This window comes from Ascaphus truei, chromosome 13 (assembly GCF_040206685.1).
Source record: "Ascaphus truei isolate aAscTru1 chromosome 13, aAscTru1.hap1, whole genome shotgun sequence".
NCBI lineage: Eukaryota > Metazoa > Chordata > Amphibia > Anura > Ascaphidae > Ascaphus > Ascaphus truei.
In genome coordinates, this window is record NC_134495.1 from 44,800,595 (window position 1) to 44,819,770 (window position 19,176).

General features: G+C 47.3%; 1 protein-coding gene across 1 annotated transcript in view; it reads right to left on the minus strand.

The window, feature by feature from the left end:
* Positions 1 to 19,176, minus strand: part of LOC142465283 (uncharacterized) — a 102,330-nt gene that overhangs the window by 51,391 nt on the left and 31,763 nt on the right. Inside the window, 4 exon segments of the mRNA XM_075569296.1 lie at positions 1,868 to 1,991; positions 2,181 to 2,384; positions 2,855 to 2,935; positions 10,100 to 10,301. Of these exon segments, the coding sequence (XP_075425411.1) occupies positions 1,868 to 1,991; positions 2,181 to 2,384; positions 2,855 to 2,935; positions 10,100 to 10,204 (514 nt within the window). The 5' untranslated portion in view covers positions 10,205 to 10,301.

Below are 19,176 nucleotides of genomic sequence, written 5' to 3' on the forward strand. Positions count from 1 at the left end.
GACATTGAAACAAAATTTTAATTATAAGTGGAGCCCTTCATACATCAAATACCTGGGAGTACATGTATCAAAGAACTACGTCTCTCTCTACCAAAATAACTACCCAAAACTCTTTAAGAAAATTAAAAAAGACCTGGATAATTGGGAAAACTACCAGATCTCATGGATCGGGAGGATGATCTCAGTAAAAATGAATATACTCCCTAGATTATTATACTTCTTCCAGACACTCCCGATCCATATTCCTGGCTCTGAACTAAAAACTATCCAGAACAACATTTTTCAATTTATCTGGCAAGGGAAGAGACACAGGGTATCTAGGTCGGTTCTTATGGCGCCCAGGACAAAAGGAGGATTGGGGGTCCCAGACATAGCTAAATATTATCAGGCAGCCCAATTAAGACAGGCGGTCATGTGGAACTCGGACCCAGACCAGTTCTGTTGGCTAGCAATTGAATCTCAATACTCCAGAACGCCTTCTCTGCCAGCTTATCTTTGGTGCGGTGACAGGGGCACTGATATGGCGCCTAAATTCGAACTGGGAGTGATGAGACACACATGGGATATATGGACGAAAACTAAAATTAAATACCAGCTCTCCTCCCTCAGTTCACAGCTAACCCCACTATTCAACAATCCAAAATTCCCCCCAGGATGCGAGACTAAACAATTCGACATATTCAAATCATTGGGGGTCAGGGTGATCGCGGATCTGCTGGGCGACGGACAGTTCCTGAGTCTCCAAGAATTACACACCAAATTGAATGTACCTCACCTAGATACAAATTTCTCCAAATTCGACACTTCCTGCAAAAAATGTCCCCAACGTTGAAATTTCCCCTTCCCACAAAATTTGAGAAACTGTGCCAGGACGGAGCACATCAAAAAGGTCTAATAACGCAAATATATGCTGGCATGGAGAATCCGGCTAATCCAACCGCACACGACTATATGCTCAAGTGGGCAGCGGAATTGAACATAGTTATAGACCGGGAGGACTGGGAAGACATATGGGACGCGGCCTCAGGAACATCCATATGTACCACGGTGAAGGAGAATGTTTACAAAATAATGTATCACTGGTATTTTACCCCAGTGAGACTAAAGCAAATCTACCCTCTGGCATCGGACCTATGCTGGAGAGGTGTGGACATAGAGGGGACATGGCCCATATCTGGTGGCTATGTCCAGATATTCAAAAATACTGGCTTATAATACAAGATTTAATAAAAGAGATCACAGGTCTCACAATCCCTATGGATCCACTGACCTTCATACTGGGCAGACCGATAGAGGAGATCGATCGCCCAGTATGGAAATTAATCTCCTTTATTCTGACAACAGCAAGATGCTCGGTAGCATACTCCTGGAAGAAGACAGCCCCCCCCCCCCCCCACAAAACAACAGGTGAAAAATAGACTCAATGAGGTAATGAGGATGGAAAAACTTACGGCTTTTCTATAACGATCTACCGAAGGGTTTTATAAAATCTGGGAACCCTGGATAATTCACTAGAAAGACTCAGATTAGAATCCCTTGCACCATAACAGAAACAGTTAAGGGTTGGAGGAGATTAGAAGCGGAGCGGCCGGACGAGGGGAGGGATGACCACTCTCTCTCCCCCTCCGCCCCTCCCCAACTCCTCACCCCCCTCTCTCTCACCATACTTATTCTCTCTTTCTCTACACCTCATGGACCATAAAGTGGCCCTGAGTGTTTTTCTCCCCCCCCCCCCCCCTAACCGAACAAGGAAAACCTATTTGTATTAGGCCAGAAATGTAACGTAACCCAATGTATGTATAAATGAAAATGCCTAATAAAAACCGTTTGAAGAAAAAAAAAAGAATAACAGAAAACCTCCTCTTACCCAGTGAGCTGAGGTTCTGCTGATTCCCCATCATCACGTCATTGTAATGCTCCTTGTGTCCTTCTAAATACTCCCACTCCTCCATGGAGAAATACACAGCAACATCATCACACTTTATAGGTACCTGAAACACAGAGAATCCCCCACTCAGTATTTAGACATAATAATTGTCTTGTAAGAATCTTTTCCCTATGGAAATCCAGGTGAGCAAGGCAGAGAGGAGAATACAGATACATAGAACAATGTTTGCTCAAGAAAAGGCTGAATGAAGACAGAAAGGGGGTAATATCCAACGCTGCCCAGCAGCCCTCACCTCTCCAGTCAGCAGGTGAGTGATGATGTTGGTGTGTTCCAGGATCTTCTCAGACATCAGCTTATTGTCATTGTTTCTCTCATGTATCAGGGAGTTAGTTGGATTCTCCATGATGGGTTTCTGGGTCCTGCAGAATCTTTCTGGCACACAGGGACTGCTGCTGTCTGTGACATTCTCACCTTGCTTCTTCACAACAATATAATCCTATATATTGGGAGAGACAGTTATAAATATCACTGTGCAGAGCAAGACAGCAGTTGATATGTCTCATGTAGGGTTGCCAGGTGGCTTCTCCAAAAATACTGGGCCCAATGGTGAAAGGTGTGTCAGGTCACTATGTCCAGGGAGGTAATACCGGACACATACATGTCCAGTATTACAGTACCTCTCATTTTTTACTGGACAGAGTATCCAAATACAGGACAGTCCGGTTCAATACCGGACACCTGGCAACCCTAGTCTCATGTTCCTGCAGAGTTGTTGCTTAAAGAACTACAGTCCTTTGCAACCAGTGATTAAACCCCTATGACGAAGAGTAGTGAACTCGAAACGTGTAGAGGTGATACTGGTTACTTTGGCACCATGTGGGACGCTGTGACATCAGGCGCCAGCGTCAGCTCCCTGCTTTGCCTGTTTGTGTTTGGAGGTTGTTTGGAGCTCTGCAGCCACCATACCTTTACTCTGCACAGCAGTTCCTTCTGTGGTCTCGGTGTGTCGGGACATTTATCATCCAGCAGGACGCCTTGTTTTTTTATCTGGCAGACAGGGATATCGTTGACAGCGGGGTACCATCTTATTATTTGTAATGTAAGTGAATGTATTGTTCGTAATTTACATAAAGTGATATTTAAAAAAAATTACAACCCCCTTTTCTCTTTTATAGATTTGTTGCTTTGCAGTAAGAGGGACACGTCTCTTGTTGACAGCTCTATACTCAATCTATTCAGTGCCCTCCCACCAATTCTGTCTGTTGTATCACTGACATGTCTTTCCCCTGTGCCTATATAAGCACAAAGATCATGGATTGTATAAACATCACATTACAAAGTATATGTAATCATTACAGGGCTTGTAACACTGTTGATACTACAAAATAATGTAGAACAGACACAAAACATCCATTTTATATATATATATATATATATATATATATATATATATATATATATATATATAAATACAGGTAAACACCGTTATAACGCGAAACGGTTATAACGCGGTTTTCACGTGGCTCCCGTTTAAAAAAAAAAAAATAATAATTTAATTTTAATTTTTTTTTTGCACACTGCACACTGCACACTGCTCACTGCACACTGCACACACTCCCAGCACTCACTGCACACACTCTACACTGCACACACTGCACACACTCTACACTGCACACACTCTACACTACACACTCTACACTGCTCACACTGCACACTAGACACACTCCCAGCACTCACTCTCACTGCACCACTGCACACACTCTACACTGCACAAACTCACACTGCACACACTCACACTGTACACACTCTCACTGCACACACTCTGCTCACACTCCCAGCACTCACTGCACACACTCTACACTGCACACACTCTACACTGCACACACTCTACATTGCACACACTCTACACTGCACACACTGCACACACTCTACACTGCACACACTGCACACCCTCCCACTGCACGCACACACTCCCACTGCACGCACACATTCCCACTGCACGCACACACTCCCACTGCACACTGCACACACTCTCACTGCACACTGCACACTGCACACACTTTCACTGCACACTGCTCACAGCACACTCTCACAGCACACTGCTCTCACAGCACTCAGCTCTCACAATACACTCACATGTCAGCAGCCCCCCCCTCACATGTCAGCAGCCCACCCCCCCACACATGTCAGCAGCCCACCCCCCCACATGTCAGCAGCCCACCCCCCTCACATGTCAGCAGCCCACCCCCCCTCACATGTCAGCAGCACCCCCCCTCACATGTCAGCAGCCCACCCCCCCTCACATGTCAGAAGCCCACCCCCCCTCACATGTCAGCAGCCCACCCCCCCCACATGTCAGCAGCCCACCCCCCCTCACATGTCAACAGCCCACCCCCCCCTCACATGTCAGCAGCCCACCCCCCCCTCACATGTCAGCAGCCCACCCCCCCTCACATGTCAGCAGCCCACCCCCCCTCACATGTCAGCAGCCCACCCCCCCTCACATGTCAGCAGCCCACCCCCCCTCACATGTCAGCAGCCCACCCCCCCTCACATGCCAGCAGCCCACCCCCCCCTCACATGTCAGCAGCCCACCCCCCCTTCACATGTCAGCAGCCCACCCCCCCTTCACATGTCAGCAGCCCACCCCCCCCTCACATGTCAGCAGCCCACCCCCCCTCACATGTCAGCAGCCCACCCCCCCTCACATGTCAGCAGCCCGCCAACCCCCCCACCAGCCCGTTTTTCACACCTACCCCCCACCAGCCCGTTTTTCACACCCACCCCCCACCCCCCACCAGCCCGTTTTTCACACCCACCCCCCACCCCCGTTTTACACACACACACACACACACACACACACACACACACACACACACACACACACACACACACACACACACACACACACACACACACACACACACACACACACGCACACACGCACACACACACACACACACCTCTTAGATCAGCTCAGCACATGCCCCGCCCCCGGCATGCTCTGACCTCCCCGGCATCCTGTTATGGAAGAAAAAAAAACACACGGCTGCTGCTGCCCCCGTTAATTAGCGCGCCCCCGTTACTAACGCGGTGGTCTCGGGGTGGACCTCGAGGACCACGTTATAACGGGGTTTACCTGTATATATATATATATATATATATATATATATATATATATATAGTGGGCCCAGGATCTCCCTCTGCACAAGCATGTCTCTTCCTGGATCCAAGTACTGTATATTCAATCACTGGGTCAATCCCCTCTGCCAAATGACATCCTTCTCTGACCCTATCTGTCCCTGTGCTAACCTGCTGCCCAATCATGTCCTTATGTGGTCCTGGGCTCTCCATATGACTAAACATGTTGCCTGCCCTTGGGTTCTTGCTTTCGGTAATTACAGTACATGTCCCTGGATATTGCTTCTCCAGTACCTCCCATATTGGAATTGGAATGAAATAGTGAGGCATTTAAAGTGAGCTTTTAAGTGAGGAGATATAGTTAGACTATAGTTTGACTAGAGGTGACTGGGGACTGCATCCTACTGCACATGGCAACAAACGGTGAGCTACTCTGATCACAATATGATCCCTGTTGTTTAGTCTGCGCACACACACTTAGATCAACAAAGCTCCATGCAGCATTACCTACCTCTGGCATCATGAACCTGCTTTTCACCTCCACTTTGTTCTTTCTCGTGGCCTCATTGAAATGTTATTCTCTTTATCCACTACATACGCCTCCCTCCTGGCCCACGCCCAACATCACCATACACCCTGGATAACTCAAAAGCCTTGCACTATCTACTGAATGTTGGTGGAGAACTCTGAAAACCAGCACACCAACCACTGCACACTCAAATGGCAAACATCATAAAGTAACAACTTGACGGAAAAAAGGTAGCGCTAATCTAAAAAGGGAGAGGCCCGCAGCCTGTGATATAACTCTGACCCCCCAGGTCAGATATAGAACTAGAAGACACGTTATATCTGTGGCGCTGGTCAAGTACATATATGCAAAAGTACTACAATGGTATCAAATGGCGCTAAACAATTTTTAAAGATAAATGATTAAATATATAATTAAATATACAACCGGATGGTGATAAGATAATTCATTGATGATCTCAGCAGACGGTGATCAAACATGGAAAGAGAGAAAGACAAACATAGTGTAATACTATTAAACACTAAACCAACAAACAAACAAAAACTAACAATGTTGCTGAAACACACAGTGGACTAAAAAATGTAAAGGATATATTTAATATGCTATAAAAACTTCATAAAACATATGACACAATAATAACAAGGTTAAGGTCCCAAACGATATCTGGCCGGATTGCCCGCTTACCGGAGCCAAGAAGGTAAAAGGCAGTGGATATTTTAGAGAGTATCCCCTCTCACAGTAGCTGGCACAGCTCCCACACCTTCCTCTGGCGTCTGCCACGTGTTAGACGTTCATCCACGCTGTCGCAGGGGCAGGGAACGCTGGCTGAATGTACTGCTTCTGTCCTTAGCAGTTCGAACATGCGCAGAAGCGCCCGGCACAGGGCAGATGGAGCCGCAGATTCTCCTGCTCCTTGCGGTCGCGTGCAGGCAAATGGCGGCAAATTCAAAAGATGCTTTCAGGGGAGCAGCCACACGGCAGAGTAAGCAGTGAATCACGGCAGCAGATGGCAACGCAGGGATATCAGGGACCACCCTACGCGTTTCGGAAGACTGCGCTTCCTTCCTCAGGGGTGAAAAATATATAGCGGGCAATCCGGCCAGATATCGTTTGGGACCTTAACCTTGTTATTATTGTGTCATATGTTTTATGAAGTTTTTATAGCATATTAAATATATCCTTTACATTTTTTAGTCCACTGTGTGTTTCAGCAACATTGTTAGTTTTTGTTTGTTTGTTGGTTTAGTGTTTAATAGTATTACACTATGTTTGTCTTTCTCTCTTTCCATGTTTGATCACCGTCTGCTGAGATCATCAATGAATTATCTTATCACCATCCGGTTGTATATTTAATTATATATTTAATCATTTATCTTTAAAAATTGTTTAGCGCCATTTGCGCCATTTGATACCATTGTAGTACTTTTGCATATATGTACTTGACCCAGCGCCACAGATATAACGTGTCTTCTAGTATAAAGTAACAACTTGCAAACAACTACTCAAATTTCTACTCATACTATTACTCTCTTTAGCAGGTGATATTGAATCTAACCTAGGCCCTCCCACTTCAACTCTGTCCCACACCCCTGAGAATACCCCCTTCAAATTCGAAAAAGGGCTATCTGTCGCCCATATAAATATCCGCAGTCTACTGCCCAAACTGGATGAACTAAGGGCATGGTGCCTTGTGCATAAACCCAAAGCCATCGTTCTTACAGAAACATGGCTAACCCCTAAAACCACTGATGCAAATATCACCATTCAGGGATACCCCATTTCTAGGAGAGATATGTCAAAGAGAGGAGGAGGGGTGTTATTTTATATTGCAGACACCTTACAATTTACACTGTTAAATTGCCCCCCAAGCCCACCCTCTTTTGAAATCCTAGTTGGCAGAATATGCCTCCCGTTTTCTAAGCCCATCTTGCTAGCTGGCATCTACCGGCCCCCCTAAAGCCCCTCTTCAATCTCTGACTGATATCACCCAGTTTCTTGGCTCCATTTCTTCTCTGAATGAGAAGAGTGAGCTGCTAGTTCTTGGGGATTTCAACTTCAATTGGCTTGACCCTAAAACCCCCAAAATCCACACACAAATTAAATCGCTTAACCTATCGCAACTCATTTCCCAACCCACACGGACAAACCTGAAATCACACAACCATTCCTTGCTTGACTGGATTCTCCCCTCAAATCCCAGCAGAATCCAATCCTCTGGCATCCTTCCTGACATTTCCAGTGACCATGCAATAGTGTACTGTGTAAGGAAAATTAAACCGCCCCAATCAAGCCCTAAAGTTCTCCTCACTAGAACATTCAGAAACTTTAACCCACAACAGTTTCTGGCTGACCTTACCAACTGCCCTTGGCACAGAATCGATTTAATTCCTTACCCTGATTCTGCGCTCAACTATTTGCAATCCGAGTTCTTAAAACTCTGTGATACCCATGCTCCACTACGCAGAATAAGGGTATGGGGTGCGCACCTTCCATGGGTTACAACTGACCTTATAGCACTCTAACAGTTCAGGGATGCCTTGTGGAAAAGCCACAAAGTAACTGGCACTACCAAGGATCTCAATCACTACAAATGCCTGTGGAACATGTGCACAAGGCAAACAAGGCATGCAAAAGCACAATATTACTTTGACAATCTCCACCAGAACACATCAAACCCAGCTAACTTCTGGAAGGTTATCAACAACATATTCCAGCCTTCTAACCATCAACAGCCAAGTAACATCACTAAGGGCGATATTACTCTGACAAACCCCACCGACATTGCAAATGCATGCAATGATTACTTTGTGGGGTGTGCTACTAACTTATTAGCAAAACGCAGCCCAAACCACAAACCTGAATCTCATCCTGGGAGTACCCCTATAGCCCCACCCCCTCCCAACACTGCCCACAATTTTCAATTTGGCCCAGTATCCAAAGAGGAGATTACACAAGTGCTTTTCAAATTAAAACTAAGCAGCCAATGTGGACCTGACTTACTACAATCTAGGTTCCTAAGACTTGGTGCCCCAGCAATTGCCAAACCAATTGCTTCCATAGTCAACTCTATCCTGTCTGCAGGCCATATCCCTAAGACCTGGAAAGCTGCCAGAGTTGTCCCAATCTTCAAAAGTGGGGACAAAAACACTGTCTCAAACTACAGGCCAATCTCCCTTCTCCCAATCCTATCCAAAGTCATGGAAAAATGTGTCCACTCCCAATTAAGCGATTACTATAACAAGACAAATTTCCCTAGCCAATTCCAATCTGGCTTTCGCCCCAAACACTCTACCATAACTACCCTGCTAAAAGTTTGCAATGAAATCCAGTGTGGAATGGAACGGGGTCAACTCACTAGGGCAGTATTCCTAGATTTTGCAAAGGCTTTTGATACTGTGGATCATGCTATCCTGCTTAACAAACTCCAGAGCTCTGGAATAGGGAAGCATGCTTTAAACTGGTTTCAGTCCTACCTATCAGGTAGATCCCAACATGTGTCCATCTCTGGCTCTAACTCTAACCCCCTGGATATCACCTGTGGCGTCCCGCAAGGCTCTTTTCTGGGGCCCCTACTCTTCTCAGTGTTCATCAATGATCTCCCCACAGCTTGTAAGGAAGCCTCAATACACATGTATGCAGATGACACAATCCTATATGCACACAGCCATAGCCTCTCTGACCTTCAACACATACTTCAGTCTGACTTTTTGAGTCTCGAAAACTGGATTTCCCAAAACAAACTGTTTTTAAACACTGACAAGACTGTAACAATGGTATTTGGGACCAAGACTAAATTTTTAAAGCTTCCAGCGACTGAGCTCCACATTAGAACCAACACTAACACCACCCTAACTCCTGTTACTAGTTTTAAATACCTGGGCATATGGCTTGATTCCCACTTAACATTCGGGATGCACATTGATACCCTGACAACCAAGACCTATGCCAAACTAGGGGTACTTTACAGGAACAAATCCTCCCTAAGTCTCCTGGTCAGAAAACGTATCGCACAGCAGATGCTAATGCCAATTATTGACTATGGAGACATAGTTTATGGCTCGGCAACTCAATCCCACCTTGGCAAACTTGACACCCTCTACAATTCAATTTGTAATTTTGTTCTCCAATGCAACTATAACACACATCACTTCGAAATGCTCAAAGAACTAGATTGTCATCACTCGAGTCTAGGCACAAAGTTCACCTTTCCTGTCTTGCCTTCAAATTCTTTATGGGCAAGCTACCCAGCTATCTGAACAAGCTCCTCACCCCTACCACATGCAGCACCTATCACCTGAGATCAGACTCCAAAAGACTGTTCACGGTCCCAAGGCTCAACAAAGTATCCGGCCGCTCCTCCTTCTCTTACCGTGCACCCCAAAACTGGAACAACCTACCAGAGTCTCTTACATCTACCACCAGTTTAAGTTCTTTCAAATCTAAGGCTGTCACACATTTTAATCTGGTCTGTAACTGCAGGTCCCTGTTGTAGTGAGGGAGATAAGAGGGGCGTCATTATGACTTTCTCCAGCAGCCCTCACCTCTCCAGTCAGCAGGTAGATAATCTCCAGGATATGATTCAAGATCCTCTCAGTCACCTGCTTCTTGTCCTTGTTCATCATCAGTGAGTTATTCAGATGCACCATGAATGGTCTCTGGTCCTGTGGCAGTGTTTCACCGCGTGGTGCCTCTGCAGTTAATGATATACAGTATATTTTACTTGTCCTTCACAGTAATATCCTCCTACACGTGGGGAGAGGAGAGAGAGGGAGAAGGAGAGTGTGAGAGAGATCTAAATGTGACCCTGAAGTGACAGAAAAGGATACAACAAAATGAATGTACCTCGTGTCTGTGCCATAGGAAGGACAGATGTGAGGGACTGTGAGTCCTTTCTATTTGTGTTACCCTGTGAGCAAATAAAAAGTAGTAATACTGTGAGTTGCTAAATGAAAACATACCTCAGTATGAGTGTGTGTGTGTGTGTGTGTGTGTGTGTGTGTGTGTGTGTGTGTGTGTGTGTGTGTGTGTGTGTGTGTGTGTTTGTGTGTGTGTGTATATATACACTATATATATATACACACAGTGGTCGACAAATCACCAAAAAATCTACTCGCCGACCAAAATAATCGGTCGACAAATCACCAAAAAATCTACTCGCCGACCAAAATAATCTACTCGCCACCTAGTACCACACGTGTGCTGCTTGGGCCAATAGGAGCTCGCCACGATGTTAAAGCCACTTGCCCGGGGCGTGCAGATGTATAGGTTTGTCGAACACTGTATATATATATATAAAGCAGAAAATAGCCGTGTTAGTCCAGTTGCGATAGTGCAGAATAAATGAGTTCTTCAGTATTAGGTGATACCTTTTTAATTGGACTAACAATCTATGTCATAGGACAAGCTTTCGAGAGTTCTCCTCTCTTCTTCAGGTCAGCAATACTGATATACACAGGAATCTACATTAAAAAATAACTAAAATTATAAAAAGATAAAGGAAAAAAATGGATTAACTATTAAATAACACCTACTCTAAGGAAATATCATATAATATAGTATAGAGGAATCCCCTCCAAAAACACACAACTCCATCCTAGGATGGGGGGAGAGGAACCGAACTAGCAACCAGAGAACAGCAAGGCAGGACACTAAACCAATGTGCTAGTATCCAAGCACTCATTAAGACCCCTGGGAGAAAGTGTACCAAGTGAGTATATCCAAAAAGACTCTCTCATACATAGTGTGGGTGACCTCGAGCAGATACTGACCGACTTTAACTCCAATGATATTGGCCTCAGATTCACCCACCAGAATAATGCATCTAGTATTGTCTTTCTAGATTTGGAATTGTCGGTAGATTTGAATCTGAATATCCAGACACGGGTGCATTTCAAGGACGTGGCGGTCAATGCCTATATACATGCAAAAAGTGCACATTATTCCAAATGGCTAAGCAATATCCCCTGTAAGAGGGGTTAAGGCTGCACTCCACAAAAAAGAGAAAGATGCATACAATTTACCGGTGCTGCTGGTTCAAGGAAGTACCTGCCAAAAACTCCAAAGTACACTGAGGAAAAGAAGGGATCCAGCGCTCCACGGATTTCTGAATAAGAAAGATTTATTGTGCCACACTATTGGCACAATAAATCTTTCTTATTCAGAAATCCATGGAGCGCTGGATCCCTTCTTTTCCTAAGCAATATCCCCCTCAGTCAGTTCAATAGACTGAGGAGGAATTGCTCGTCTGACCAGGTGTTTGAGCTGCAAGCCGGTCGTCTCATCGACAATTTCAAACAAAAGGGGCATGATATGTCTCTGGTGCAGGAGGCATTCAAGAAGGTCAGGTCGGTTGAACGTGTGGATCTGTTAGCTAAATCAGAGCTCAAACAGTGCAAACAATCCATGCCTTTGACAGATATCAACACAAACAACTGTGGGGTTAAGTTTATTACAAAATTTAATGGGTATTCCCACAAAATTAGACAAATTATCAATCGCCACTGGAAAGTGTTGCTCTCAGATCCGCATCTCAGCAGTCAGTTGTCCACTGTGGCACCACTGGTCTTCCGCAAGGGTCTAAATATCAAAAACATCTTGGCCCCAAGTAGACTTAGTGATACTTCAGTTGAGAATAGTGGTTCACAGTTAGTGTCTGGAAACATTAAGTGTGGCAGATCTAGATGTCTAATGTGTGGACATCAACATCTGTCGGATACTTTCTCTTCATTTAGCAAGAAGTCTGAATATACAATAAAAAGTTTAATCAACTGTCTCTCCACATATGTAGTGTATGTTTTATCTTGTCCATGTCAATTGCAATATGTGGGTCGCACTAAAAGAGAACTGTGTGTCAGATTCCTGGAACACAGACGTTCCATCATTAAGGGAGTGCTGGCACACAGTGTTCCTCGACATTTTTCCCAAGTACACCAAAAGGATCCCAAGGGACTTGTTATTATGGGTATTGAGAGTATTCCGAGTACCCTATTAGGGGAGATAGATTTAAGACACTATGTATGAGAGAGTCTGTTTGGATATACTCACTTGGTACACTTTCTCCCAGGGGTCTTAATGAGTGCTTGGATACTAGCACACTGGTTTAGTGTCCTGCCTTGCTGTTCTCTGGTTGCTAGTTCGGTTCCTCTCCCCCTATCCTAGGATGGGGTTCTGTGTTTTTGGAGGGGATTCCTCTATACTATATTATATGATATTTCCTTAGAGTAGGTGTTATTTAATAGTTAATCCAGTTTTTTCCTTTATCTTTTTTTTAATGTAACATTTGTTGTTATTATATGTAATTAGATATAATTTTAATTAATGCACTATGTGAATTATAAATTTAATAATTTGTGTTAGTACATAAAATGTAAAGATTGTTTTGTGAATGATGTTCTCATCACACAAGGTTGATTTTAATATAATTTTTCAATTTTATTTAGATTTTTCTATAATTCATTTTTATATGGTGTAGTGGTATTTGGTTGTTTATATATTTTTATTATTATATTCTAATTATTATATTGATTTATTAATATTTTTTGATACTAAAATTATAGGTTTAGGCTTTAATTTTAATTTGTTATATATTTCTTATTATATAAATTATATATATAATTTCTTCCATATTTGATGAAACTTAGATTGGTAATAGTGGGACAGCTTTCTCTAACACCTTATGTGTTAGTTGAGTTTATACATAATTAAATTGTTTATTTTTAGCTATTTTCATTGTATGATGTGAACAACATAATTATTGATGTTTTTTTGTTGTTATTCATTGTAATGTTGATATTTATAGTAATTTTAGAGTTATACGATTTGTGGTGAAACTTAGTACCAATGTGAAAATAGGTTTACTTGATCCAGCCTATTGGCTGTCCTTGACCAATCACATTTCTTCTGCCGAAGTCGCTGCAGTGTGACGAAACGTGTAGAGCTGTGACGTTATCGCGTTCGTGTTGGTGTATTTGGAGTCCCTGGCTTCCCTGCGCTCCGGCTGGCGGTAATTTCAAGTGCTAGCAATCATTGTATGAGAGGGAGCAAAAGACGTGCAGGCATTGGATGCCTTTTTATCTTGCTGCCAATTTGGGATGGGGGTTCATGGTGAACCTGGGCGGTTTACATCCACTCTGCAAACCTGGGACTCACCCTACCACCGCAGATGACCACAATAGAGATTTCTCTCCCACGAATGGTTCTGTTTAAAATCCTGTAAGTGCACATTCTTATGGATTGCTGATTTTTTAAATAAATGTACCTTATTTTTTACTCAGTTACGTGCTATGGAGCTTGCGCTTTTATTTGATTTGTTCATAGATTTCAAAAGTGGTTGGCTATACCACTCCCCTTAAAGCTGCAAAGACGCTCCCTGGATCTTCTATTGGGACTATATTTCTCTCTGGATTCTTTGGTTGAGTGGAACATTCATTTTGGATTTTTCTTTTTTTTTTTCACTATCACGTTATGGTTTGTAGATATTATTAGGTAAAATTGTGGTAATTTTAATTTATTTTAATATTTTAAATATGTTATTATAATTTATCATTTATTAGGGTTATTTCACATCCTCTTTAGCGCTACTTAATTTTTGTGTTGCCTTATATATATATATATATATATATATACTAGCTGATATACCCGGCGTTGCCCGGGCGTGGAAGGGCAGGGGGCATGGAGTGGAAGGGCGGGGAGGGGAAGGGTGGGGGGGAGGGGCGTTGAAGGGCGGGGGGGGGGGGCCAAGGGGCGTAGAAGGGTGGGGAAGGCAAAGGGCAGGGGGGCAAAGGGCAGGGAGGCGCAGGGTGGCAAAGGGCAGGGAGGGGCGGGGGGGTGAGGGGCGGGGGGGGCAAAGGGCAGGGAGGGGTGGGGGGGCAGGGAGGGGTGGGGGGTGGGGGTTGCAGGGAGGGGTGGGTTGGGCAGGGAGGGGCAGGGAGGAGCGGGGCAAAGGGCAGGGAGGGGCAGAGGTCAGGGAGGGGCGGGGCAAAGGTCAGGGAGGGGTGGGGCAAAGGGCAGGGAGGGGCAAAGGGCAGGGAGGGGCAAAGGGCAGGGAGGGGTGGGGCAAAGGGCAGGGAGGGACAAAGGGCAGGGAGGGGAGGGGCGGGGCAAAGGGCAGGGAGCAGCGGGGCAAAGGGCAGGGAGGGGTGGGGCAAAGGGCAGGGAGGGGCGGGGCAAAGGGCAGGGAGGGGCAAAGGGCAGGGAGGTGCAAAGGGCAAGGAGGGGTGGTACAAAGGGCAGGGAGGGGTGGGGCAAAGGGCAGGGAGGGGTGGGGCAAAGGGCAGGGAGGGGTGGGGCAAAGGGCAGGGAGGGGCGGGGCAAAGGGCAGGGAGGGGCAAAGGGCAGGGAGGGGCAAAGGGCAGGGAGGGGCGGGGCAAAGGGCAGGCAGGGGCAAAGGGCAGGGAGGGGCGGTGCAAAGGGCAGGGAGGAGCAAAGGGCAGGGAGGGGCAAAGGGCAGGGAGGGGCAAAGGGTAGGGAGGGGCAAAGGGCAGGGAGGGGCAGGACAAAGGGCAGAGAGGGGAAAAGGGCAAGGAGGGGTGGGGCAAAGAGCAGGGAGGGGAGGGGCAAAGGGCAGGGAGGGGCGGGGCAAAGGGCAGGGAGGGGCGGGAGGGGCAAAGGGCAGGGAGGGGCGGGAGGGGCAAAGGGCAAGGAGGGGCGGGAGGGGCAAGGGGCGGGAGGGGCAAAAAGCAGGGAGGGGTGGGAGGGGCAAGGGGCGGGAGGGGCAAAGGGCAGGGAGGGGCAAAGGGCAGGGAGGGGCAAAGGGCAGGGAGGGGCGGGGGGGCCAAAGGGCAGGGAGGGGCAGGGGGCCAAAGGGCAGGGAGGGGGAGGGCAGGGGGCGGGAGGGCAGGGGGAGGGAGGGCAGGGGGCAAAGGGCAGAGGAAGGGAGGGCAGGGGGCAAAGGGTAAGGGGGGGAGGGCAGGGGGAAAAGGGCAGGGGGAGGGAGGGCATGGGGAGGGAGGGCAGGGGGCAAAGGGCAGGGGGAGGGATGGCAGGGGGCAAAGGGCAGGGGGAGGGAGGGCAGGGGGCAAAGGGCAGGGGAGGGAGGGCAGGGGGCAAAGGGCAGGGGGAGGGAGGGCAGGGGGCAAAGGGCAGGGCAGGGAGTGCAGGGGGCAAAGGGCAGGGGAGGGAGTGCAGGGGGCAAAGGGCAGGGGAGGGAAGGCAGGGGGCAAAGGGCAGGGGGAGGGAGGGCAGGGGGCAAAGGGCAGGGGGAGGGATGGCAGAGGGCAAAGGGCAGGGAGGGCAGGGGGCAAAGGGCAGGGGGAGGGAGGGCGGGGGAGGGCAGGGGGCAAAGCGCAGGGGAGGGAGGGCAGGGGGCAAAGGGCAGGGGAGGGAGGGCAGGGGGCAAAGGGCATGGGGAGGGAAGGGGGCAGGGGGAGGGAGGGCAGGGGGCAAAGGGCAGGGGGAGGGAGGGCAGGGGGCAAAGGGCAGGGGGAGGGAGGGCAGGGGGCAAAGGGCAGGGGGAGGGAGGGCAGGGGGCAAAGGGCAGGGGGAGGGAGGGCAGGGGGCAAAGGGCAGGGGGAGGGAGGGCAGGGGGCAAAGGGCAGGGGGAGGGAGGGCAGGGGGCAAAGGGTAAGGGGAGGGAGGGCAGGGGGCAAAGGGTAGGGGGAGGGAGGGCAGGGGGGGCAGGGGGGGTAGGGGGCAAAGGGCAGGGGGGGCAGGGTGCAAACGGCGGGGGGTAAAGGGCTGGGGGGGCAGGGGGCAAAGGGCTGGGGGGGCATGGGGAGGAGGGGCAGGTGGAGGGAGGGCAGGGGGCAAAGGGCAGGGGGAGGGAGGGGGCAAAGGGCAGGGGGAGGGAGGGCAGGGGGCAAAGGGCAGGGGAGGGCAGGGGGCAAAGGGCACAGGGAGGGAGGGCAGGGGGAAAAGGGCAGCAGGGGGGGGGCAAGGGCAGGTGGGCAGGGAGGGTAGGGAGGGTAGGGTGGGCAGGGAGGGTAGGGGGGGGCAAAGGGCAGGGTGAGTCAGGGACGCGTTAAATAACCCATTCCCCTGCGTTTCCTCACCTTGCACACGGCCGCGCTCCTGTTCCTCTGGGTCCCAGCCGCCCTCCTCCTCCACCTCGGGCTCCTCAGAGGAGAGGCTGAGACGCTCCGGTGAGGAGGTGCTGTGCCTCCCGCGGGGAGAGGCGGAGACAGCCGGAGGTGCGGCCTCTGGGACGGGAGCGGCCTGTGTGAGGGGAGAGCCACAGAGAGTGTGCTCTGTGTGTGTGGGTGGGGGGGGGATAAGCGGGGCGGGGGGTAAACGGGGGGGTGAGCGGGGGAGAGAGCAGGGGGAGCAGCGGGGGGAGAGCGGGGGGAGAGCGGGGGGAGGTGGGGGGGTGAGCGGGTGGGGGGTGAGGGAGTGCGCCGGGTGACGGAGTGGCCTATGGGTGGTGAGAGCCGTGGGGAGCGCTCTCGGGGATGGTCAGCTGGGGCAGCAACCTATGTGAGGGGAGAGCCGCAGAGAGCGTGGGGGGGGGGAAGGGGTGGTGTGTGTGTGTGTCTCCCCGTCTCTCTTTTGGCCCGTCACTCCGCCTCAGGCCAATGAGAGGTGTGCGGGGGCGGGCGGCCCAAGGGAGCAATCTCATTGGCCTGGCCCAAGGTCCAATGGGATTGCCGCTAGGGACACAGGGAGGGACACAGGGAGACACATACAGACATAGAAACATATGACACTTTCACAAATATATAGTAAGATATATATAGTAAGAGATATATATATATATATATATATATATATATATATATATATATATATATATATACCTGTATATATATATATATATAGTGACATAGTCGCAAGATAATGGGCAACTTTCTGTCTAAATTTATAGAAGAAAGTGCAGGCTTAGTATGGAAGTGAGCCATTCCACAGTTTCACAGTTGCTGAAACTGTTGGATAGAAACTCTAGGCCACAGTTTACAATGGGTCTAGTTCTCCCTCACCTGGTCTCCTAATTAAGGATAAAGGAAAAACAACCGCTCATCCATGTATATAATGAGTATACTTATAAATAAGCACAGGTGCTCTGAGGGATATATGACTAGTATATCTGGAATGATCCGAAAGAAGGATCAAAAAGGTTCCCTCACAATAGAGCACTCATGTGCGGAATTCAGTGAGTGGACTAACAATGGTCTACTAGTATAGATACTGTTGATAGGTCAGATACGCCCATCATAACCGACGTGGCCAGGAAAAAACAATACATTTTTATTATTCAAATATATATTTTAAAAACACTTAAATCACATTCAAACTTTAAAATAACCCCATATTGGAGTGGCCCAATCAGCAAAGATATATAACCATTGGTTATTAATTCTAATATCTGTTAATAATGCTGTCCCAAGCATCAAATTTCACAGACACTATTGTCTTACAATTAGTAGGTAAGTACAAGCAGGTAGGTATTACTCTCAGCCTAGATACATGTCATATCGCATGCCTCTATAACATGTTGGCAAACAAATATGTTAATCATATGTTTACTGTGTAGTAAAGCAATAGTGTAACTATTCCCATCAGCCTAAGTATATGTCATACAGTAGGTCATTATAACATGTTAGTGGACAAATATGTTATTCATGCGTAGTATTATCCCCACCATGGAGAAATAGTAACCATTGTTTAATGCTGCATCACAGACACTATATACGCCTCTATGATATATACTCTATACAGTTAGATGTTACGTTGTTAGTAGGATATAATTACAGCCATGAAGCGTATTTTCATATACTCCATTGTTGTACCATGTGTACAGAATCGCTACTACGATAGGATATACATCCATAGCATGATGGAAAACAATAGCGTTTTAAACCAAGATTAGTAAAAGGCAATGTGTTGCAATGACCAGACGTTGATTAGAATCTCAGCTTAATACACCGCTATTCGCTCATACTGATACAAGCCTGGCTGAAGAGTTCCCTGCTACTCCTACGATCAGACGCTGCCACTTCAGATGACGTCACCTATGACGTCATCACGTCCCGATGATCGTTTCGCGTGAAGAAGCGTGTTTAGCCCACGCAAAACGATCGTCGGGACGTGATGACGTCATAGGTGACGTCATCTGAAGTGGCAGCGTCTGATCGTAGGAGTAGCAGGGAACTCTTCAGCCAGGCTTGTATCAGTATGAGCGAATAGCGGTGTATTAAGCTGAGATTCTAATCAACGTCTGGTCATTGCAACACATTGCCTTTTACTAATCTTGGTTTAAAACGCTATTGTTTTCCATCATGCTATGGATGTATATCCTATCGTAGTAGCGATTCTGTACACATGGTACAACAATGGAGTATATGAAAATACGCTTCATGGCTGTAATTATATCCTACTAACAACGTAACATCTAACTGTATAGAGTATATATCATAGAGGCGTATATAGTGTCTGTGATACAGCTATAAACAATGGTTACTATTTCTCCATGGTGGGGATAATACTACGCATGAATAACATATTTGTCCACTAACATGTTATAATGACCTACTGTATGACATATACTTAGGCTGATGTGAATAGTTACACTATTGCTTTACTACACAGTTAACATATGATTAACATATTTGTTTGCCAACATGTTATAGAGGCATGCGATATGACATGTATCTAGGCTGAGAGTAATACCTACCTGCTTGTACTTACC